A 16,523-nucleotide genomic window follows, 5' to 3' on the forward strand; every position below is an offset into this window, starting at 1 on the left:
TAAATAAAATGGCCCATCCACCCCCTGATATTATGGGTACACTCACTGAGGGACTTCAAGGGACAGTAGTTGTGGTGACACAACAATGTGAAGTTGTTTGATGTCAGGGATGTTGAATCTGTTGTAAGGCTCTATCTAGTTTTACTGAAACATTAATTTTTACACTAATTGAGGTCTGTTAGAAGTGTTGGCTTTATTGCAGTTTCCCTGAGCATTGCATAGTTTGATCATGGGGTGAAACTGCTGGGACATTCATTCCAGGGAACACCAACAACTGTCTTAAATGTTTTGCATAATCACTGTGGAATGATGTCCCTCAGATTGTTTGGAAAGGGCCTGACAACCCTTCCCAGATTGATGGGCAGCGACAATTGCTTCAGTAAGGTCATTGGTGATGTATTTTGTTCTTGGCATTGTGTTAACACTCACCCCAGATGGATGATCCAGACCACCAAGCTGCCAACACTCCTGTTCAAGGTGGTCACGCTTCCTTATATTCAATCTAACAAATGCATTTGGTTGGCAGCACTGGCAAATACTTTCCCTCTTGAATTCTATGAAAGCAGCAAGGTTGTAGACTCTTCTTTTTTTTTACATTTAGCTTCACCTTCTTCCATTTGGGTTCACCTTTGTTTTATAAATCATAACAGTGGGTAATCTGTGTTTTCATACATTTAAAAATACATTTCAGTGTTTGAGTTCAAATAAATGTTGAATTGAAAGCAATTGAGCTTCCTTTTTTCTACTACTGTGAGGTCTTTTGTTTTTCTGTTTTTGTCACACTTAGATGTTTCAAATCACTAAAGAAATTTTAATATCAGCGATAACCTGAGTAAATTAAAAACTTATTTTTCAGATGTTAACTTCATTAATTAACTATCAAAATCAACCTGATCCTTTGTGAAAAAGAAGCAGTAAACACAACAACTGCTTGTGCCAGCCTTGGTAGTAGCAAGTGTTTTAGGAAACTGACAATGGACCTTTAACATTGTTGCGGAAGAAACAGAATTGTTTTATTCAGATACATTGGAGTATTTCTGAGCATGCATAGCCTGTTTTAGGTCATAATGCACCTTCCCTGTGTTATTTGACTAGGCCACTCCAACACCTTCACTTGGTCACTGTTTTTGAGGCATTTAGCGGTAGACTTGCTGGTGTTCTCTGGATCATTGTCCTGCTGCATAACCTATGTGCGCTTGAGCTTTAGGCCACAAACTGATGGCCTGACACTCTCCTTCAGGATTTGTTGGTTTTCCATTACAGGATGTTTTTCAAATTTCAAAGAAGTAAAGCAGTCCCAGATCATCACACCATCACCACCATGTTTGACTGTAGATATGAGGTTCTTTGTTCTGAAATGTTTTGTTAGCTTGATGCTAGATTTAACAAGACATACACCTTCCAAAAATCCCACTTTAGCATTATCACCACTTTTCCCAAAAGTCTTCGGGTCATCAAGAGTTTTTGGCAGATGTGAGAAAGGCCATTCTGTCAGCCTGAACTGAGGTGAGTGAGGTGATGCTTTAGATGTTATGGCCTTTTTTGTGACCTCCTGGATGACTCCTTGATTGCTCTTGAAGCTTTTTTGGTACACCAGCCCCTCCTGGAAAGGTTTATCACTGTTCCTTGTTTCTCAACTTGTAGAGGATGGTTCTCAGTGCCAATGGGTTGAAAATTATTTAGTAACCTTTCACTCATAGATGTGGATGGCATCTGTTCTTAAATATCTTTAGATCGTAGGATGCTATGTTGCTTTTTGAGATCTTTAAGCCTTTATATTGTGAGATAGGTTCTGTTTAAGTAATTTCTTGATTCTAAAGATTTGGCAGTAAATGGACCTTGGTGCTGCTTGTAAAAATTAACTCTGCTTTCAAAAAACTTGGTTAATCATAGTCAATTAATGATTTAACAAGGGAGCAATTATTTTTTCACATAGGGACACGTTTGTTTTGAATTGAATATGTTATATTTTATATTTACTCGAGCTATCTTTGTCCGATAATATATTTGAGGATCTGAAATATTTAAATGTTACACCAAAGATAAAACCAAAGAAATATGTAGAGAAAAAGATGTTTTTCAGTGCACTGCAAATCTAACCTTTAGGATATAATTTGAGTTACATCGTTAAAGGTTATTTTAGTGAATGTTTCTTGGATGTTTTTTGAAGAAGAAATATTGGAAGTTACAACTCTTGCATTTGGGGAATAAATGTCTATAAATCAAATCAAATAAAAATGAATTTATATAGCACATATAAAAACAACTGACATTTGCCAAAGTGCTGCACACCAAAACAACAAAGTACAGCAATAGTTCAAAGTAAAAAAAAATATATATATATATATTACAAAATAAAACTGAAAGTCACCTCTATTTTTAAAGCCAGTGAATAGAAGTGCGTTTTAACCCTTTAAGAACCAAGGTTAAAATGTCGATTTTGACATATTTTTCTATTATGGTTGTAAAATGGCCAGGGAATGCCCCAAGTCTAAGAACTTTGGCCCCTCCTGCCAGGGGTACTTGAACTTGACTTTCCAACACCTGGTTAATGACTATTGCATATTATAAAGCATTGTCAGCTCTTTAAAAGAAGAAAAATGCAAAATCGAATGTTTTTTAAGGCTTTAAATAGAATAAATTTTCTGATTGTAAATGAAGTTTTGATTTGGCATTTGAAATGTGAGCCTACACATGTTCTGAACAATCACAAGTCATTTTTTGAGTCTAGGACTCTGGGTGTGCAAAAAGCTGTGCAAAACATAACAATATACATTAGGCCAAATTACATTAAAAAGGTATATAAAATGTGTTATGAACATTCTCAAGTCATATATTAATATTGCACATGAACTTTTGATTTGAAACTTGAAATATGAACCTTTACATGTGAGCAAAAAACAGTGCAAAAGATAACTATATACACACACTGAGAAAAAAGTGAATTTTTAACATTCATAAGTCAAAATAAAAACAACAATATAACAATACTTTATTTATAACAACAGAACTTTGTACTATTGCTACTATCTACACAGCTGGTAGTTCAATATGGAACTATATGCAGACACAGTGGTGCATTACAAAGTTTGCACATCCAGCTGGTGCACCTTTTGCAAAGTTTGCAAATACGCCGTCCCTTGGTCGAACGCTGGGAAGCTGGATTTCCACTGCTTGTGGGGTCAGGTTAGTGGTGGGTGACTGGTGGGATGGGACGAGAGCATCACCCTGCATCTCCCTCTGCCTTGTGGTGAGATGTAGTCACCATGGCTGGGACCACTGCAGGATGGCTGCTCATCAGAAGAGAGAACACTGATGGAAGAAAATTGGAAAAATTGTCAAGTCCCACACTCAAAATCATTTGCAGTGTAGCTTGAATTTCTCCAAACTGAAAAGGTTTTTTTGTTTTGTTTTTTTCAATTAAAAGTGTTTCATTTTTCCTCATTTTACACATAATGAGAAATAAATAATTATATACAATGCACAATGTCAGTACCTGTCACTGGAGGACTCTTCATTAGTGGGGTAAGTGCTGAAAGTAAAATGGATAACAAATGAAAATCTTTCATTTTTACAGTAGCAGCAAACACAATGATTTCTATCATTGTAATATGTACAAATAATAGATGTGTCTCACATTATGTTACATAAACACTCTGGCAAATAATTATAACGACAAAATTGAGCTAAACACAAATTTGTTCTAAATCTTACAAACAATTTCTGCTAAAAACAACATACTTCAGTTCAGAAGAGGAATCCTCCACATCACTCTCCTCTATGAACCGTAGCAGCCGTTTTATAGTCCTTTCCGGTCTTCCATACATTATACGTGTGTCTTATAAAATGTAGACCCAACCAGAAACACTCAGAAACCCTACTATATAACGCTATCTAATGCTAGCTTACTCCATACGTCTTTCTCTCGTCTTTTTTCAAAGCTGCTGTTTTCGCGGTAGTGTTCACATCACCGTAATATACACCCAAGGTTATATATTGACAGGAAGCAGTGATTCTCAGCTCTCTGTCAGCGCTGTAATTTTTCAGATTGAGCGAACTTGCATGGAGTTACGGTAATACTATTCCGGCCGGCGCCAGCAACATAGCGCCGGAAGAGACTTGGAAACAACAAGACAGATAAGAAGGGGGAGCTGGTTCCACAGTTTAGGAGCTACAACAGAAAAAAGGCCCGTGTAATTATAACATGACTTTCCCCACTGAGCAACAATAAAGTATATTTTTAGTTATGCAAACCGGGTTGATTTATTTTGAAGGGCATAAAAGCGGAACCCTTCCTCTTCAGTGGACACAGCAAGTATTTTCTGAATTTATAATAAAGACAAAACAAGATATGGTTTCATCACTATGTTTCAATGTATAAAATACTAGTTTAATTGATGGGAGTTCGTCTGGTTGTTCGGTTCGGTTTAGAAACACCGAAGTTCAATGACGCACCTTTAAGTAGGTCAGGTGAAACCGGAAGTTGTATGGAGGGAATCCTCTCGACCTACATTCGTCAGCTTCTTCCAGAAGTTTCTGTGCCCCGGCTTCTATCCGCATAGCGGCAACTCATCACTAAGTACACTTTGTTCCTTACTCTTTTATTTAAAAAAAAAACTAACTAAACAAACAGAACCTTTTTCCACGACTTTTGCGCTCATAGCAGAAAGTTTTCCTCAGACCGCCTTGGCAGTTTTTGTCCGCGGAGGTGACACCAGCTGCGGCGTGGGCAATGCAAGTTGAGCCGCACAACATCCCAACCTGGACGTCCGCGCTGACCGTGCTTTCATAACAGAGGTCGGGAAAACGGACCTGACCGGTCATTGTGATGGGTAAAGATTATTACAATGTGCTGGGAATAGCCAGAGGTGCTTCCGACGACGAGGTCAAAAAGGCGTACAGAAAGCAGGCTCTGCGCTTCCATCCGGACAAAAACAAGTCATCCGGAGCTGAAGACAAATTCAAGGAGGTCGCCGAAGCTTATGATGTCCTCAGTGACATCAAGAAAAGAGACATTTACGATCGCTATGGAGAAGAAGGTACCCAAACACTGTAACTCCAACATAGTGTGAAGCCCAGTCGTGAAAAGATCTATTGTTTAAAATGCAAAGGCTTTTATTTTGTAGAGCATGTTTTGTCTTATTTTGAAAGTCCAGCATGGTTGTCCCTTCAGGTCTGGGTTATTTCTATTAGTTATACAGAACCTGTTTGCTATTTCAAAATCGTTTTCTATGCTCTTTTCAGCTCTCCAAATCCATAGTAACTATGGGGGGTTGAGGCTTTTATTTTGAAAGTTTCAGTAACACATATTTCAAAGGAGCAGCATAGTCCCATTTCCAACACTGGGTGAACTCCAACAGTAGTGTAATGCCCAGTTCTGCAATGATCTATTGTTTAAAGTGTAAAGGCTTTTATTTTGTAGAGCATGTTTTGTCTTATTTTGAAAACCTAGTATGGGTGTCCTTTCAGGTCTGGGTTAGTTGCATTGGTTAAATAGAACCCGCTTGCTATTTCAAAATCCTTTTCTATGCTCTTGTGAGCTCACAAAATCCATAGTAACTATGGGGGGCTTGAGGCTTTTATTTTGAAAGTTTCAGTAGGCTTTATTTTAAAAGGCCAACATGGTCCTATTTCCAATACTGGGGGAGCTCCAACAGTAGTGTGAAGCCCACTCCTGCAATCATCTATTGTTTAAAGGCTTTTATTTTATAGAGCAGATTTTGTCTTATTTTGAAAATCAAGCATGGTTGTCCTTTCAGGTCTGGGTTATTTCTATTAGTTATATAGAACATGCTTGCTATTCTAAAACCATTGTGTATGCCATTATCAGCTTTTAATAATCATTAATAAGCATGGAGGGTGTATGAAAGAAATTGACCTTTAGGGTCAATCACTGTTGTCTGGGTGTTGGAACAGCAGTACATGCTGTTTAAGTTCCCCACACAACATGGCCGCCATGTAGTTGCCTCCTATGAAGCTGGTCAAAGGGTTAGGTGTCAGGTCAGGTTTAAGCCATAGAAATGAATGAATATCAATGAAAGTCAATGCAAAGTCCTCAGAAAGATAGTAATCCATGCATGTATGTGTGTGGGTGTGTGTGAGTGTGTGAGTGTGTGTGTGGGTGTGTGTCTGTGTGTGTGTGGGTGTGTGTCTGTGTGTGAGTGTGTGTGTCTGTGTGTGTCTGTGTGTGGGTGTGTGTGTCTGTGTGTGGGTGTGTGTGTGTCTGTGTGTGTGTGTGGGTGTGTGTCTGTGTGTGTGTGGGTGTGTGTCTGTGTGTGTGTGTGTGTGTGTCTGTGTGTGTGTGTGGGTGTGTGTCTGTGTGTGAGTGTGTGTGTCTGTGTGTGTCTGTGTGGGTGTGTGTGTGTCTGTGTGTCTGTGTGTGTGTGGGTGTGTGTCCCAGTGTGAGACACAGAGAGGCAGAAAGAAAGACAGAATCCCATCCAGACATATACAGTAGGAGATACACAGAGCTATAAATAGAACAGTGAGGAATGAATCAGCCAATCAGCAAAGAGCGTCAGTGTAACTTGACACCTGCTGTTTCTCACTCACGCAGCACCTCTCTCTCTGTCTCCCCTGGTCTAGGCTTTATAACATGGAGGCGCATGCTCCCGAACAACTGGCCATAACTCTGAAACCGTAGGGGCGATCGATGTCATTCTTGGACCGTTTTTATCAGAACGGACAGGGGAACATTAATATTCATCCTTTATTTTTGAAAATATAATAATAAAGACACAACACTGGGTGAAAAGTGTTTCGCAATGCACTGCTCTCCTATGCAATGCTTGGGCAGGCCCCAATTAGTGTTGCTGTGGTAACGGGAGTGATGGGCTTAAATGGGAGCCAAATCAAATTCTGCCATAAAATCTTGGGCAGACTTTGGTCAATGCTTTCATTTTCATGTAAGTAGCTGCCAAATGTTTCTTTTAAAGCTAAAGTACTGCTCTAAAGTTTTGATCCAACCCTCATTTGATAACATTTTTTACTCAATAGTTTCTTAGTTTGTCAAAATGTTTAAAGAAGAGGTTGAAATAGCTTTTAGAAAACCTGGAGAAAATTATCCAAGTAGTAAAATGAGGGCTGCATGAAAACCTTTAGATTATTATGAGGGAGAATCATTTTTCATCATTTGTTCTTCCCATTGATGCTAAAGGTTCAACATGATCTTTGTTGCCTTCTTGCTGAACAGGATTAAAGGGTTCGGGTGACGGCAGGGAACACTGTGGCCCCACTTTCAACTACACCTTCAACGGAGACCCTCATGCCATATTTGCTGAGTTCTTTGGCGGCCGCAGCCCTTTCGATCACTTCTTCCCATCGTCCTTCGACGGCGACATTGACGATCCCTTCTCGGCGTTCGGCATTGGAGGAATCGGCGGGTTTCACAGGTCCTTTAAAGTCCACCCAGGTGGCATCCACAGGGCACACGAGAAGAGGCAGGATCCGCCTGTGGTGCACGAGCTGAAGGTGAGCCTCGAGGAGGTTTTCACCGGGTGCACGAAAAAGATGAAGATTTCCCGCAAGAGACTGAACCCTGATGGCTGCACACTGCGCAAAGAGGACAAGATTTTAACAGTAAATATCAAACGTGGGTGGAAAGAGGGCACGAAAATCACTTTTCCCAGGGAGGGCGATGAAACTCCAACCAACATTCCTGCCGACGTGGTTTTTGTGGTTAAGGACAAACCCCACCCTTTGTTCAGGAGAGATGGATCAGATATAGTTTATCCTGCAAAAATCTCACTTCGAGAGGTAAAAAATCAGATGTCTTTGCGTCAACTTAAAAATAAAAGTCTTGCAAATTAAAATAAATTGCTATTATTTTCCTTTGGTGTTTGTCTCCAGGCATTATGCGGATGCACAGTCAAGGCGCCCACTCTGGACGGCCGGACAATCACTGTTACTTCCAGGGAAGTAGTGAAACCCGGGATGAAGAAGCGCATCACCGGAGAGGGACTTCCTCTGTCCAAGTATCCTGAAAAAAGAGGCGACATGATCTTGGACTTCTCCGTTAAATTTCCCGACAAACTGGGCGAAAACACGCGAGATGCACTCGAGGAGATTCTCCCCATGTGACCGAAGTCCCTTCACCACATTTTAACCAGCTAACATTTCCAGTGGCGCCCTGCTGTTCAGCGCCATGTTGCAGCCTAAACGATTTAGGCTTGGGTTTTTATTCCTGTTGGGTTTCAGAACCAAACCTGGTTTCATGTGAAGGAAGAAAAATCAAGCATAGTGTGAAAAGTGTGAAAAGTTTGCACGGCTAAGTGAATTTTGTGGCAGAGGATTTTGCTTCTGAGCAGACGTGTGTAGCGTGCAGCCAGCTACTTAACCAAACCTCAGGGGCACCGATGCATGCTCGTGTGTATTTCCTATTTTTCGTTGTAATAAAAAGTTCAGCGAATCACAAGACGTCGCCATTTGATTGTAATCCCGCGATGTCACAAACTGCAGAGGAAAATACACTGAACGTCTTCTGAAGGCTATAAATGTAACCCGTGCAAATGAATCTGGGGAGTAACAGATTCCTGCCTCGGAAGGAAATTTTGGAGAGAAAAATAAATTTCTACCAGATCGATAAGTCTGATCATGAAAAGTTAAAGATGTTTAAGCTGTTTAAACACATTACTCCTTATGCACATTGTTTGTGCCAAACAGCGGTCTCTGTGTAATTAAATTACATGTGCATCTAAAGGTTTGAATCCTGCTGTCATATCTTAATAGATGATTACTTTAATTAATCCTGTTAAACAATATAAAACAAATTTATTACATGTTTTCTTTTTTTACCTGTGAGAAACATTTGTGTTCTTGATCTGAAAAACTGCAGTATAATCATTTTTGGTTTAATTTCTCTTCAACACACTGACTGCCTACTTCCTGGAAATGAGTCGTTCCTCAGGTCCGAGTGATCGCTGGGAGATTGTTGGACGTTTCAGTGTTTATGTTACCTCCTGCTTTTTCTGCTTTTCCTGGAGTGTTACTCTGAGTGTTAGGTTTTAGACACAGACAGATGATTTAAACTAAGAGATGTCTCATCTCTGTGGTGTTTTTTTGTATGTAAAAAGCCTGTTTGTTTCTCTTAGAGGGAAATAAAGAGCATTAAAATGTTGTGTATGCTGTGCTTTCTGTGGCTGGGGCTTCAAAGTCCTTTGGTTTTAACAAGAATGCTTTTATCGCAGGATATTTTTATCCTTTTCGATTTCACATTAAAGAAATTGAGAAGCACCCCTTGATGACATCATCTGTGACTATGTTTTTTTTATTTTTAGGATCCTACAGAGATGAAGGTTTGCTTCAGAGGATGGAGCCCCTTCATCTGATTTTTTTCATTTCTTAATAGCAGCACGACTAATACTTGTTTATTTGTGTGTTATAACATTTACAAAACGTTTCTATGACAATTATTTAACTGTGAGCTACAGCACCGTTGAAACACACATAAAGAAATATGACAAATGCATGAGCATGAGATTAAAAGTAGTATTACAAGTTCCCAGCATCCGTTCCCCAAAAATGTTAGGAAAAATAAATCACATTGGAGGGTTTTTACATGTTTTCTGAAAATACAATTGTGATTAATGCTTCTCATTTCATAAAAAAACTGTTGACAGTGTTGTGCCCAAGCATATTTATAGAAAGTTGAGTTAAAGGAAAAGGTGCGGTTGAAAAAGATATGGGATAACCTCAATATTGTGGCAATAGCATTCTCAAGAGGAAGTACTTAGAAACTAGACCTAATGATCAGAATCAGAAAAGCTTTATTGCCAAGTACGTTTTTGGACATACAAGGAATTTGTTTTGGCGTAGTCGGTGCAATACAATACAAATTAAACTGTATAAACATATCTACAATATAATATAAATATATGTGCACAGTTTTAAATGAGTGAGAGTAAATATAGAGCAGTATAAGATGCAAGAGCAATACAACAGTGCAGGTGATCATTGTGCAAGTAAAGCAGGAGTCCAAGCTGAGCGTTAATGTAAAAAAAATAAGGGGGGGGGGGGGGGGGTTTGGGGTGTCAGGGTGGTTTCCGGGCTGGTGGCTGGTGGCTTGTGGCGTGAGGTTTTGGTCCGGATGGACCGCAGCCTCCTGCCAGAGAGGAGAGTCTCAAAGAGTCTGTGACCGGGGTGGGAGGGATCAGCCAGAATCTTCCCTGCCCGCTTCAGGGTCCTGGAGGTGTACAGTTCCTGGAGCGACAGTAGACTGCAGCCAATCACCTTCTCAGCAGACCGAATGACACGCTGCAGCCTGCCCTTATCCTTGGCTGTAGCAGCGGCGTACCAGATGGTGATGGAGGAGGTGAGGATGGACTCAATGATGGCTGTGTAGAAGTGCACCATCATAGTCTTTGGCAGGTTGAATTTCTTCAGCTGCCGCAGGAAGAACATCCTCTGCTGGGCTTTCTTGATGAGGGAGCTGATGTTTGGCTCCCACTTGAGATCCTGGGAGATGATGGTTCCCAGGAAGCGGAAAGATTCCACAGTGTCAATTGTGGAGTCACAGAGGGTGATGGGGGCAGGTGGGGCTGGGTTCTGCCTGAAGTTCACAACCATCTCCACTGTCTTTACAGCGTTGAACTCAAGGTTGTTCTGGCTGCACCAGTCCAACAGATGGTCCACCTCCCATCTGTACGCGGACTCGTCACCATCAGAGATGAGTCCGATCAGGGTGGTGTCGTCCGCAAACTTCAGAAGCTTGACAGACTGGTGACTGGAGGTGCAGCTGTTGGTGTACAGGGAGAAGAGCAGAGGAGAGAGAACACAGCCTTGGGGGGAACCGGTGCTGATGGTCAGGGAGTCAGAGACATGCTTCCCCAGCCTCACACGCTGCTTCCTGTCAGACAGGAAGTCAGTGATCCACCTGCAGGTGGAGTCGGGCACACTCAGCTGGGAGAGCTTCTCCTGTAGCAGAACTGGGACGATGGTGTTGAAGGCAGAGCTGAAATCCACAAACAGGATCCTGGCATAGGTTCCTGTGGAGTCCAGGTGCCGGAGGATGAAGTGAAGGTCTAGGTTGACTGCATCATCTACAGACCTGTTGGCTCTGTAGGCAAACTGCAGGGGGTCCAGTAAATAGAGCTTGGGAATTAAATATCTATATAATAATAAATACATATAGAGATAAAATAAACATTTTAAATTAATGAGCTCTCAGTAGTCAATGCTAGAGGAGGGACTCAGACTTTAGTGTGACTGGTGGCGATTCCAGTTAGTAACCGCTAGAGGGCAGAAAAGAGTTACATTGTGAAAGGAGAAATGTAACAGGATGTGTTTTAAAAAAGCAGACATTGGAAATAAGCAGGGTTGGTAAAACTAGTTTTATTTGTTTATTTAATTTATATATTTAGTTAATTAGTTAGTTTGTGTTAATTTGTTCACCTTTATGCTCCTTTCCTCTCCTTTAGTGACCACATAAAAAGGCCTTAATCATTTAAATGTTAATCAAATTAACACGTGTGTGAATCGTATCCCTGCCTGCTATACCTATTAATAAAAGAACAATAGTTTTATCTCTTTTTATCTCCAAATTGTTATTTCACATAATTCACTCCGGCTTGGACGAGAACTTGTTATTTACGAGGCTACGTGAAGGCGGCATTGTTCCACCCAGCTTGGCTGTCTCCAAGCTAATTGTACAACAACACACCGCGGCTAACACACGCTGTCATTTCCGACCAACCTGATCGGGATAGCCTAACATCACAGCAAGACGCGGAGCAGCGAGGATATCTAGCTTCATTAGAATAAGGTTATTTTCTGACGAGAAACAGCAGATAGGCGTTTAGCAGGCTGCTCAGCTAACAGGAAGAGCTAAAAGTCTTGTTTGGGTGAGAATGAGGAGCCCTGCCATGTTTCGGCTTCACGGTTTATGTTTAACGATCGTGCTAATTAACCTCAACACTTCTCAGTAACCATATGGCAAGGAGTCACAGGCACCTGTTTAATTTGTGTTATTTTGGTCTTGGTTCTGTAGCTGGGTGGCTGTCAAGTGTTTTGCTTTAACTGGAAGCCAGTTAGCAGCTAATGTTAGCCTTGTCTCATGTATTGATTGTCCAAGCTGCAGTGTGGTGCTAGATAAGTAGTAACTTTAATTTATGTAACGCATTTCTTTAGATTTAACACTGAGTTTACTGCCTGTTTGTGGAGCAGCTCATGATATTGAAGCTTTTACAGTATATTGTACCTGAGGTTCTCCCTGGTTCTTTAAATGTATGAAAATAACTGAAGTTTTTGTTTCTCTTTTCCAGCTGATCACCTTCAACTTTAGCCTGCAGCTATGTGAGCTGCTGCTCTAATGTGTGTGCTCCCACATCCATTCAGTGCCTGGCTGATACAGCTTTCAAACTGGTCTGGAGGACTTTTACGTAAACCCTGATTGATCTGCGGCTGAGTCAGCACCAGAAGTTTATGTTGCTCTGGATTGTGGGGTAACTTCCTATAGCAGCGTCCACAATGCCTCTGGGACTGGGAAGAAGGAAGAAGGCATCCCCTTTGGTGGAGAATGAGGAAGCTGAGCCCATTCGTGGTTGTCTCAACGTGTCGGGTATGGAGGGATTGGATGGAGGGGTCGTTGGGGAAGGTGTAGGCTCTGACGGCCTTCCTCCCCCACCAAACAACATGAGACCCCGGCTGATCTTCCACACCCAACTGGCTCATGGCAGCCCCACAGGCCGCATTGAGGGCTTCAGCAATGTGCGAGAGCTCTATGCCAAGATTGGAGAGGCCTTCGGCATCCCAGCATCTGAGGTCAGTCAGACTTTGAATACATTAGACATTTTTGATTGGGATAAAGGTTAAATTTAAATGTTTCCCTGCACAGGTTATGTTTTGCACACTGAACACTCACAAAGTGGACATGGATAAACTTTTAGGGGGACAGATCGGGCTGGAGGACTTCATTTTTGCCCACATTAAAGGCCAGAAGAAGGAAATAGAAATCTTCAAAGGAGAAGATGCTTTAGGATTGACAATCACTGATAATGGAGCCGGTTATGCTTTCATTAAGGTGAGCAAAGCTCCTGTATTTACAGTGAAAGGCCTGATCCCGGACTATCGGGTGTAATTATTAATGCAATAATGGCAGAATTATCTGCTGGATTGTTTTTAATGTGACATGTTTTGACTTTTGCCGCTTTGCAGAGGATCCGGGAGGGGAGCATCATCCACCAAATTCAGGTCATTAACGTAGGTGACATGATTGAGTCCATTAATGGCCATCGCCTCATTGGCTGTAGACATTATGAAGTTGCCAAAATGCTGAAGGAGCTTCCTAAGGGGAAAATGTTCACCATCAAGCTTGTGGAGCCCCTCAAAGCTTTTGGTAGGTTAGAGAGAACAGTGATCCTAACAAGCTTCCTTGTCATATTTCTTGATCTGTACTGAATTTACTTTAAGATATCAGCTGCAACAAACAATACTGCATAGACCTTATGTCTAATACTGAGTGGCTTTTGGTTTAATATTCAGCATCCTGTTACAAAATAAAATGCATCAAAAGCCCGAGTTAATAAAATTGTTACAGAACATTCATGAAATGATCCTAATAGGCAAACATAAGACCAAAATAACCGAAGCTACAGTCCTGGAGCTGAGATAATTGTTAGATGTAGGTGATGATGTCTCCCACTGTCAGAGATGAAAGGTTTTATAATTGGAGTTTAGTGTAAAAGGTTTATATTAGGGATTCAAAGGTTAGGCAGTTTGTGAAGCGTTGAATTTCTACTTTTTATAATTATGCGTTCAACACATTTTTTCCTTTTGTCTGTAGTGGCTTAAAATGTCACTGTATTCAAGTAAAGGGTCAATTATAAAATAAAACGATGAAAGGCAGGAACCAAAGGACCCAATGTTGCTTCGTCGAGGTCCAGTAGCCTCCGTATAGGAGGCCCCCGGTCCACTACTACGCCATCCGCCCCGTCGCTTCAGTAAAACCAGATTTCACGATTATTTGAAAACAATAACAAGGTTGCCTTTCTTCAGATTGTTATATTAGTGATTACCGTAGTTAACTAGATTAGCATGGTTAGCATTTTTAATCCAGAGCAATCGGTCTCTGTGTGATCTTACCCTTAACTGAGGGATTTCCAAAAGGCTGGCAACATTTCCAAATCCAGAGGTTGAAAGCTCAAAGGGATTCAAATAAAAAAATCAAATTTTCTGTAATATGTACAGCCTTCCTTATCTCCTGAGGTGTAGCACACCTTGACTGAACAGCTGTAGAAACAGTTTCCTTTTTTGAAGGTTCTTGAAAGTTGTTCTTCCTCTAATCTTCAAACATGTCTTTGGTATTGAAAATAATTAACATTAAGTCCTTTACTAACCACTTGTACAGTCAGTGTTTTTAATGGGACCCGTTAGTGTCTGGTGAATATGCATTTACTGATTTAAAAAAAAAAAATCGGACTTTTTGGGTTTTGGACTGGCCAAACAAACTGAAAACAGGCTTATTGGGGGAGTCCAGTTTATTTCCCAGTGCATCTCTAGTTAACACTAAATATATCAAATGTTTACGTAGATATGATCGGCCAGAGGTCCTCAGGCTCCAGGTCAGCATCGGGGGTCCAGCTCGGGACGGGCAGAGGGACCCTTCGTCTGCGCTCTAAAGGTCCTGCCACAGTGGAGGAACTGGTGAGCTGATAACAAAAGGCTTTGGGCTGTTAAATCAATCTGTGTTTATTAGCCTGCTCATACACATTTCATTTTGTTCTTTCAGCCTTCTGCATTTGAGGAAAAGGCGATTGAGAAGGTGGATGATTTGCTAGAGAGCTACATGGGTATCAGAGACAGCGAACTTGGTAAGAATATTTTGTCTCCGTAGACTTTTGTGGTCCAACTCTGTGTTTCTTGTTGATTTAAATGACCTCATGTTTGTCCTCAGCGGCCACAATGGTGGAGCTGGGCAAAGACAAGAAGAACCCAGACGAGTTTGCCGAAGCTTTAGATGAAACTCTGGGAGATTTCGCTTTCCCCGACGAGTTTGTTTTTGACGTCTGGGGCGCCATCGGAGACGCAAAGGTTGGACGCGTGTAACTGCAGGAGCAAGTGGAGCAGAACGCCTTATTAACACCCACAGCACTCAACACTACTAACAAAAAACCACAACACCACCATCATGAGTTTATTTTTATTCCAGCGTGCAGCACTCCTTGTATTTTTGTGCATTTCCATTCCCTTCGGGAGCCAGAGCAGAACGTCCAGTTACATGGAAAGGAACGTGACTGCAGTACTTTACTTTGTCTTCCAGCGTTTTTCCAGAAATGACATCATTGAGCGCATCACGTGACCTCCCGCATGTTTATGTTGTAGTTGAATGTAGTGGAATGAGCACCGACTCCGTTTACTGATATGGGAGAAACAAGATCTTTTAACAAAAAAAATCAGATTCTTTCTGCAACAGCAGAGGAGAAGATGAGCTGCACGTTACCTCACCTTGTTAGATATTGCACAGCACAAGGTCTCCCCTGAATTACAGCGCTGTTCTGAACCACTTGATGTTACTGTGATGGATCAGTTTTACACGCATGTGCTGTTACAATTTTTTTTTTTTTTACATTTCTTCATAGCAGCTGGTGGTTTTATGTTATAAATAAAACCTCTGGTTACAAAGAGTTGATGGTAAACCGTAGATTACACTAAAAAGATAAATGGCTTACTACTAGCGAAGGAGACAGGAGAAGGAACCTGTTTTTTCTAGACTACAGTGTCAAGAGAAAATCAGTGTTAAAGTCCTGTTACTGAGGGTCGGGCAGCAGGTTGGTTTGTGGACCGTGTCGGCTTATTTTTTTATAGCTAGCTGTTTTTATATGAGGTGATGTGATGTCTATTTTAAAAAGAATTGTGTAAAAAGACAATTTTCACCATGTCGTGCATCTTTATTATTGAGAGAGCACTATTAAAGAAACTGTGATGGTTCGGAGTACCTGTGCAAAAAACAAAATCTGCATTTCACCTTTTTTTTTTATTTTATTTTTAGATAACGGTCATATTTGAAGACTTTAAGATGCATGGTGTTAAAGAACCTGTCAATATATCCATCCTGCAAAACACCAGATTTAAAAGAAAAAAGAGGCTTTTGGTGTTCTAACATTTCCAGATGATCCAAATGTGATGAAGTTGTTTTGTAGTCTTGTATCAATCCTCATAGTTGATGATAAATCTTTAGGGGTGATGTAATTAACTCATGCTTGGACACTAATAATTATTTTGATGGCTTTGTGTTACACTGTCCATGTTCAAATATAATGCAATAACACCTACAAAGCATGTTCTGTTTAGTCTTTCACTGCACTGTTTCGTCTTTTAAAAGGGTTTAAATTACACCAGATAACACTTTTACCCACTTCAGTATCTTAAATGTTTTTCGAGCTTTCACAGAAACTGCCTCAGGTTTGTATCTCTTCCCCCTCCTTTGTCCTTCTGAAAAATACATGATGTTTATTCAGACTGTGAAATCTCTGTCAGCAGGCTGTCGGCTGATGTAATCAGATGGACCTCGGCTCTCGTGATAGTGCTGG

General features: G+C 40.9%; 2 protein-coding genes across 3 annotated transcripts; both read left to right on the top strand.

The window, feature by feature from the left end:
* Nucleotides 1–4,587: 4,587 nt before the first annotated feature.
* Nucleotides 4,588–9,116, top strand: dnajb1a (DnaJ heat shock protein family (Hsp40) member B1a). Its single transcript, XM_047358225.1, has 3 exons — nt 4,588–5,039; nt 7,193–7,755; nt 7,849–9,116. The coding sequence occupies exons 1-3, from the start codon at nt 4,829–4,831 to the stop codon at nt 8,077–8,079; spliced, it is 1,005 nt and encodes a 334-aa protein (XP_047214181.1). The 5' UTR covers nt 4,588–4,828; the 3' UTR covers nt 8,080–9,116.
* A 2,484-nt stretch (nt 9,117–11,600) lies between these two features.
* LOC124864446 (PDZ domain-containing protein GIPC1-like) lies at nt 11,601–16,274 on the top strand. 2 transcript variants are annotated; one of them, XM_047359227.1, is made up of 7 exons: nt 11,601–11,837; nt 12,258–12,756; nt 12,830–13,015; nt 13,150–13,330; nt 14,525–14,637; nt 14,723–14,804; nt 14,888–16,274. In XM_047359227.1, exons 2-7 carry the CDS (start codon nt 12,463–12,465, stop codon nt 15,037–15,039), a joined length of 1,008 nt encoding a protein of 335 aa, XP_047215183.1. In that variant the 5' UTR covers nt 11,601–11,837; nt 12,258–12,462; the 3' UTR covers nt 15,040–16,274. The 2 variants fall into 2 exon arrangements, with proteins under 2 accessions (XP_047215183.1, XP_047215184.1); XM_047359228.1 differs by having other exon boundaries at nt 11,601–11,758.
* The last annotated feature ends 249 nt before the right edge of the window (nt 16,275–16,523 follow it).

The sequence above is a fragment of the Girardinichthys multiradiatus genome, chromosome Y, assembly GCF_021462225.1.
Source record: "Girardinichthys multiradiatus isolate DD_20200921_A chromosome Y, DD_fGirMul_XY1, whole genome shotgun sequence".
NCBI lineage: Eukaryota > Metazoa > Chordata > Actinopteri > Cyprinodontiformes > Goodeidae > Girardinichthys > Girardinichthys multiradiatus.

What these genes read in the sequence shown, in the direction of transcription:
- dnajb1a (XM_047358225.1), top strand. Translation starts at nt 4,829, where the DNA reads ATGGGTAAAGATTATTACAATGTGCTGGGAATAGCCAGAGGTGCTTCC. An exon ending in CGATCGCTATGGAGAAGAAG is followed by an intron (nt 5,040 to 7,192) that starts GTACCCAAACAC and finishes CTTGCTGAACAG; the next exon opens with GATTAAAGGGTTCGGGTGAC. An exon ending in CAAAAATCTCACTTCGAGAG is followed by an intron (nt 7,756 to 7,848) that starts GTAAAAAATCAG and finishes GTTTGTCTCCAG; the next exon opens with GCATTATGCGGATGCACAGT.
- LOC124864446 (XM_047359227.1), top strand. Translation starts at nt 12,463, where the DNA reads ATGCCTCTGGGACTGGGAAGAAGGAAGAAGGCATCCCCTTTGGTGGAG. An exon ending in GGAGCCCCTCAAAGCTTTTG is followed by an intron (nt 13,331 to 14,524) that starts GTAGGTTAGAGA and finishes ATGTTTACGTAG; the next exon opens with ATATGATCGGCCAGAGGTCC. An exon ending in TATCAGAGACAGCGAACTTG is followed by an intron (nt 14,805 to 14,887) that starts GTAAGAATATTT and finishes GTTTGTCCTCAG; the next exon opens with CGGCCACAATGGTGGAGCTG.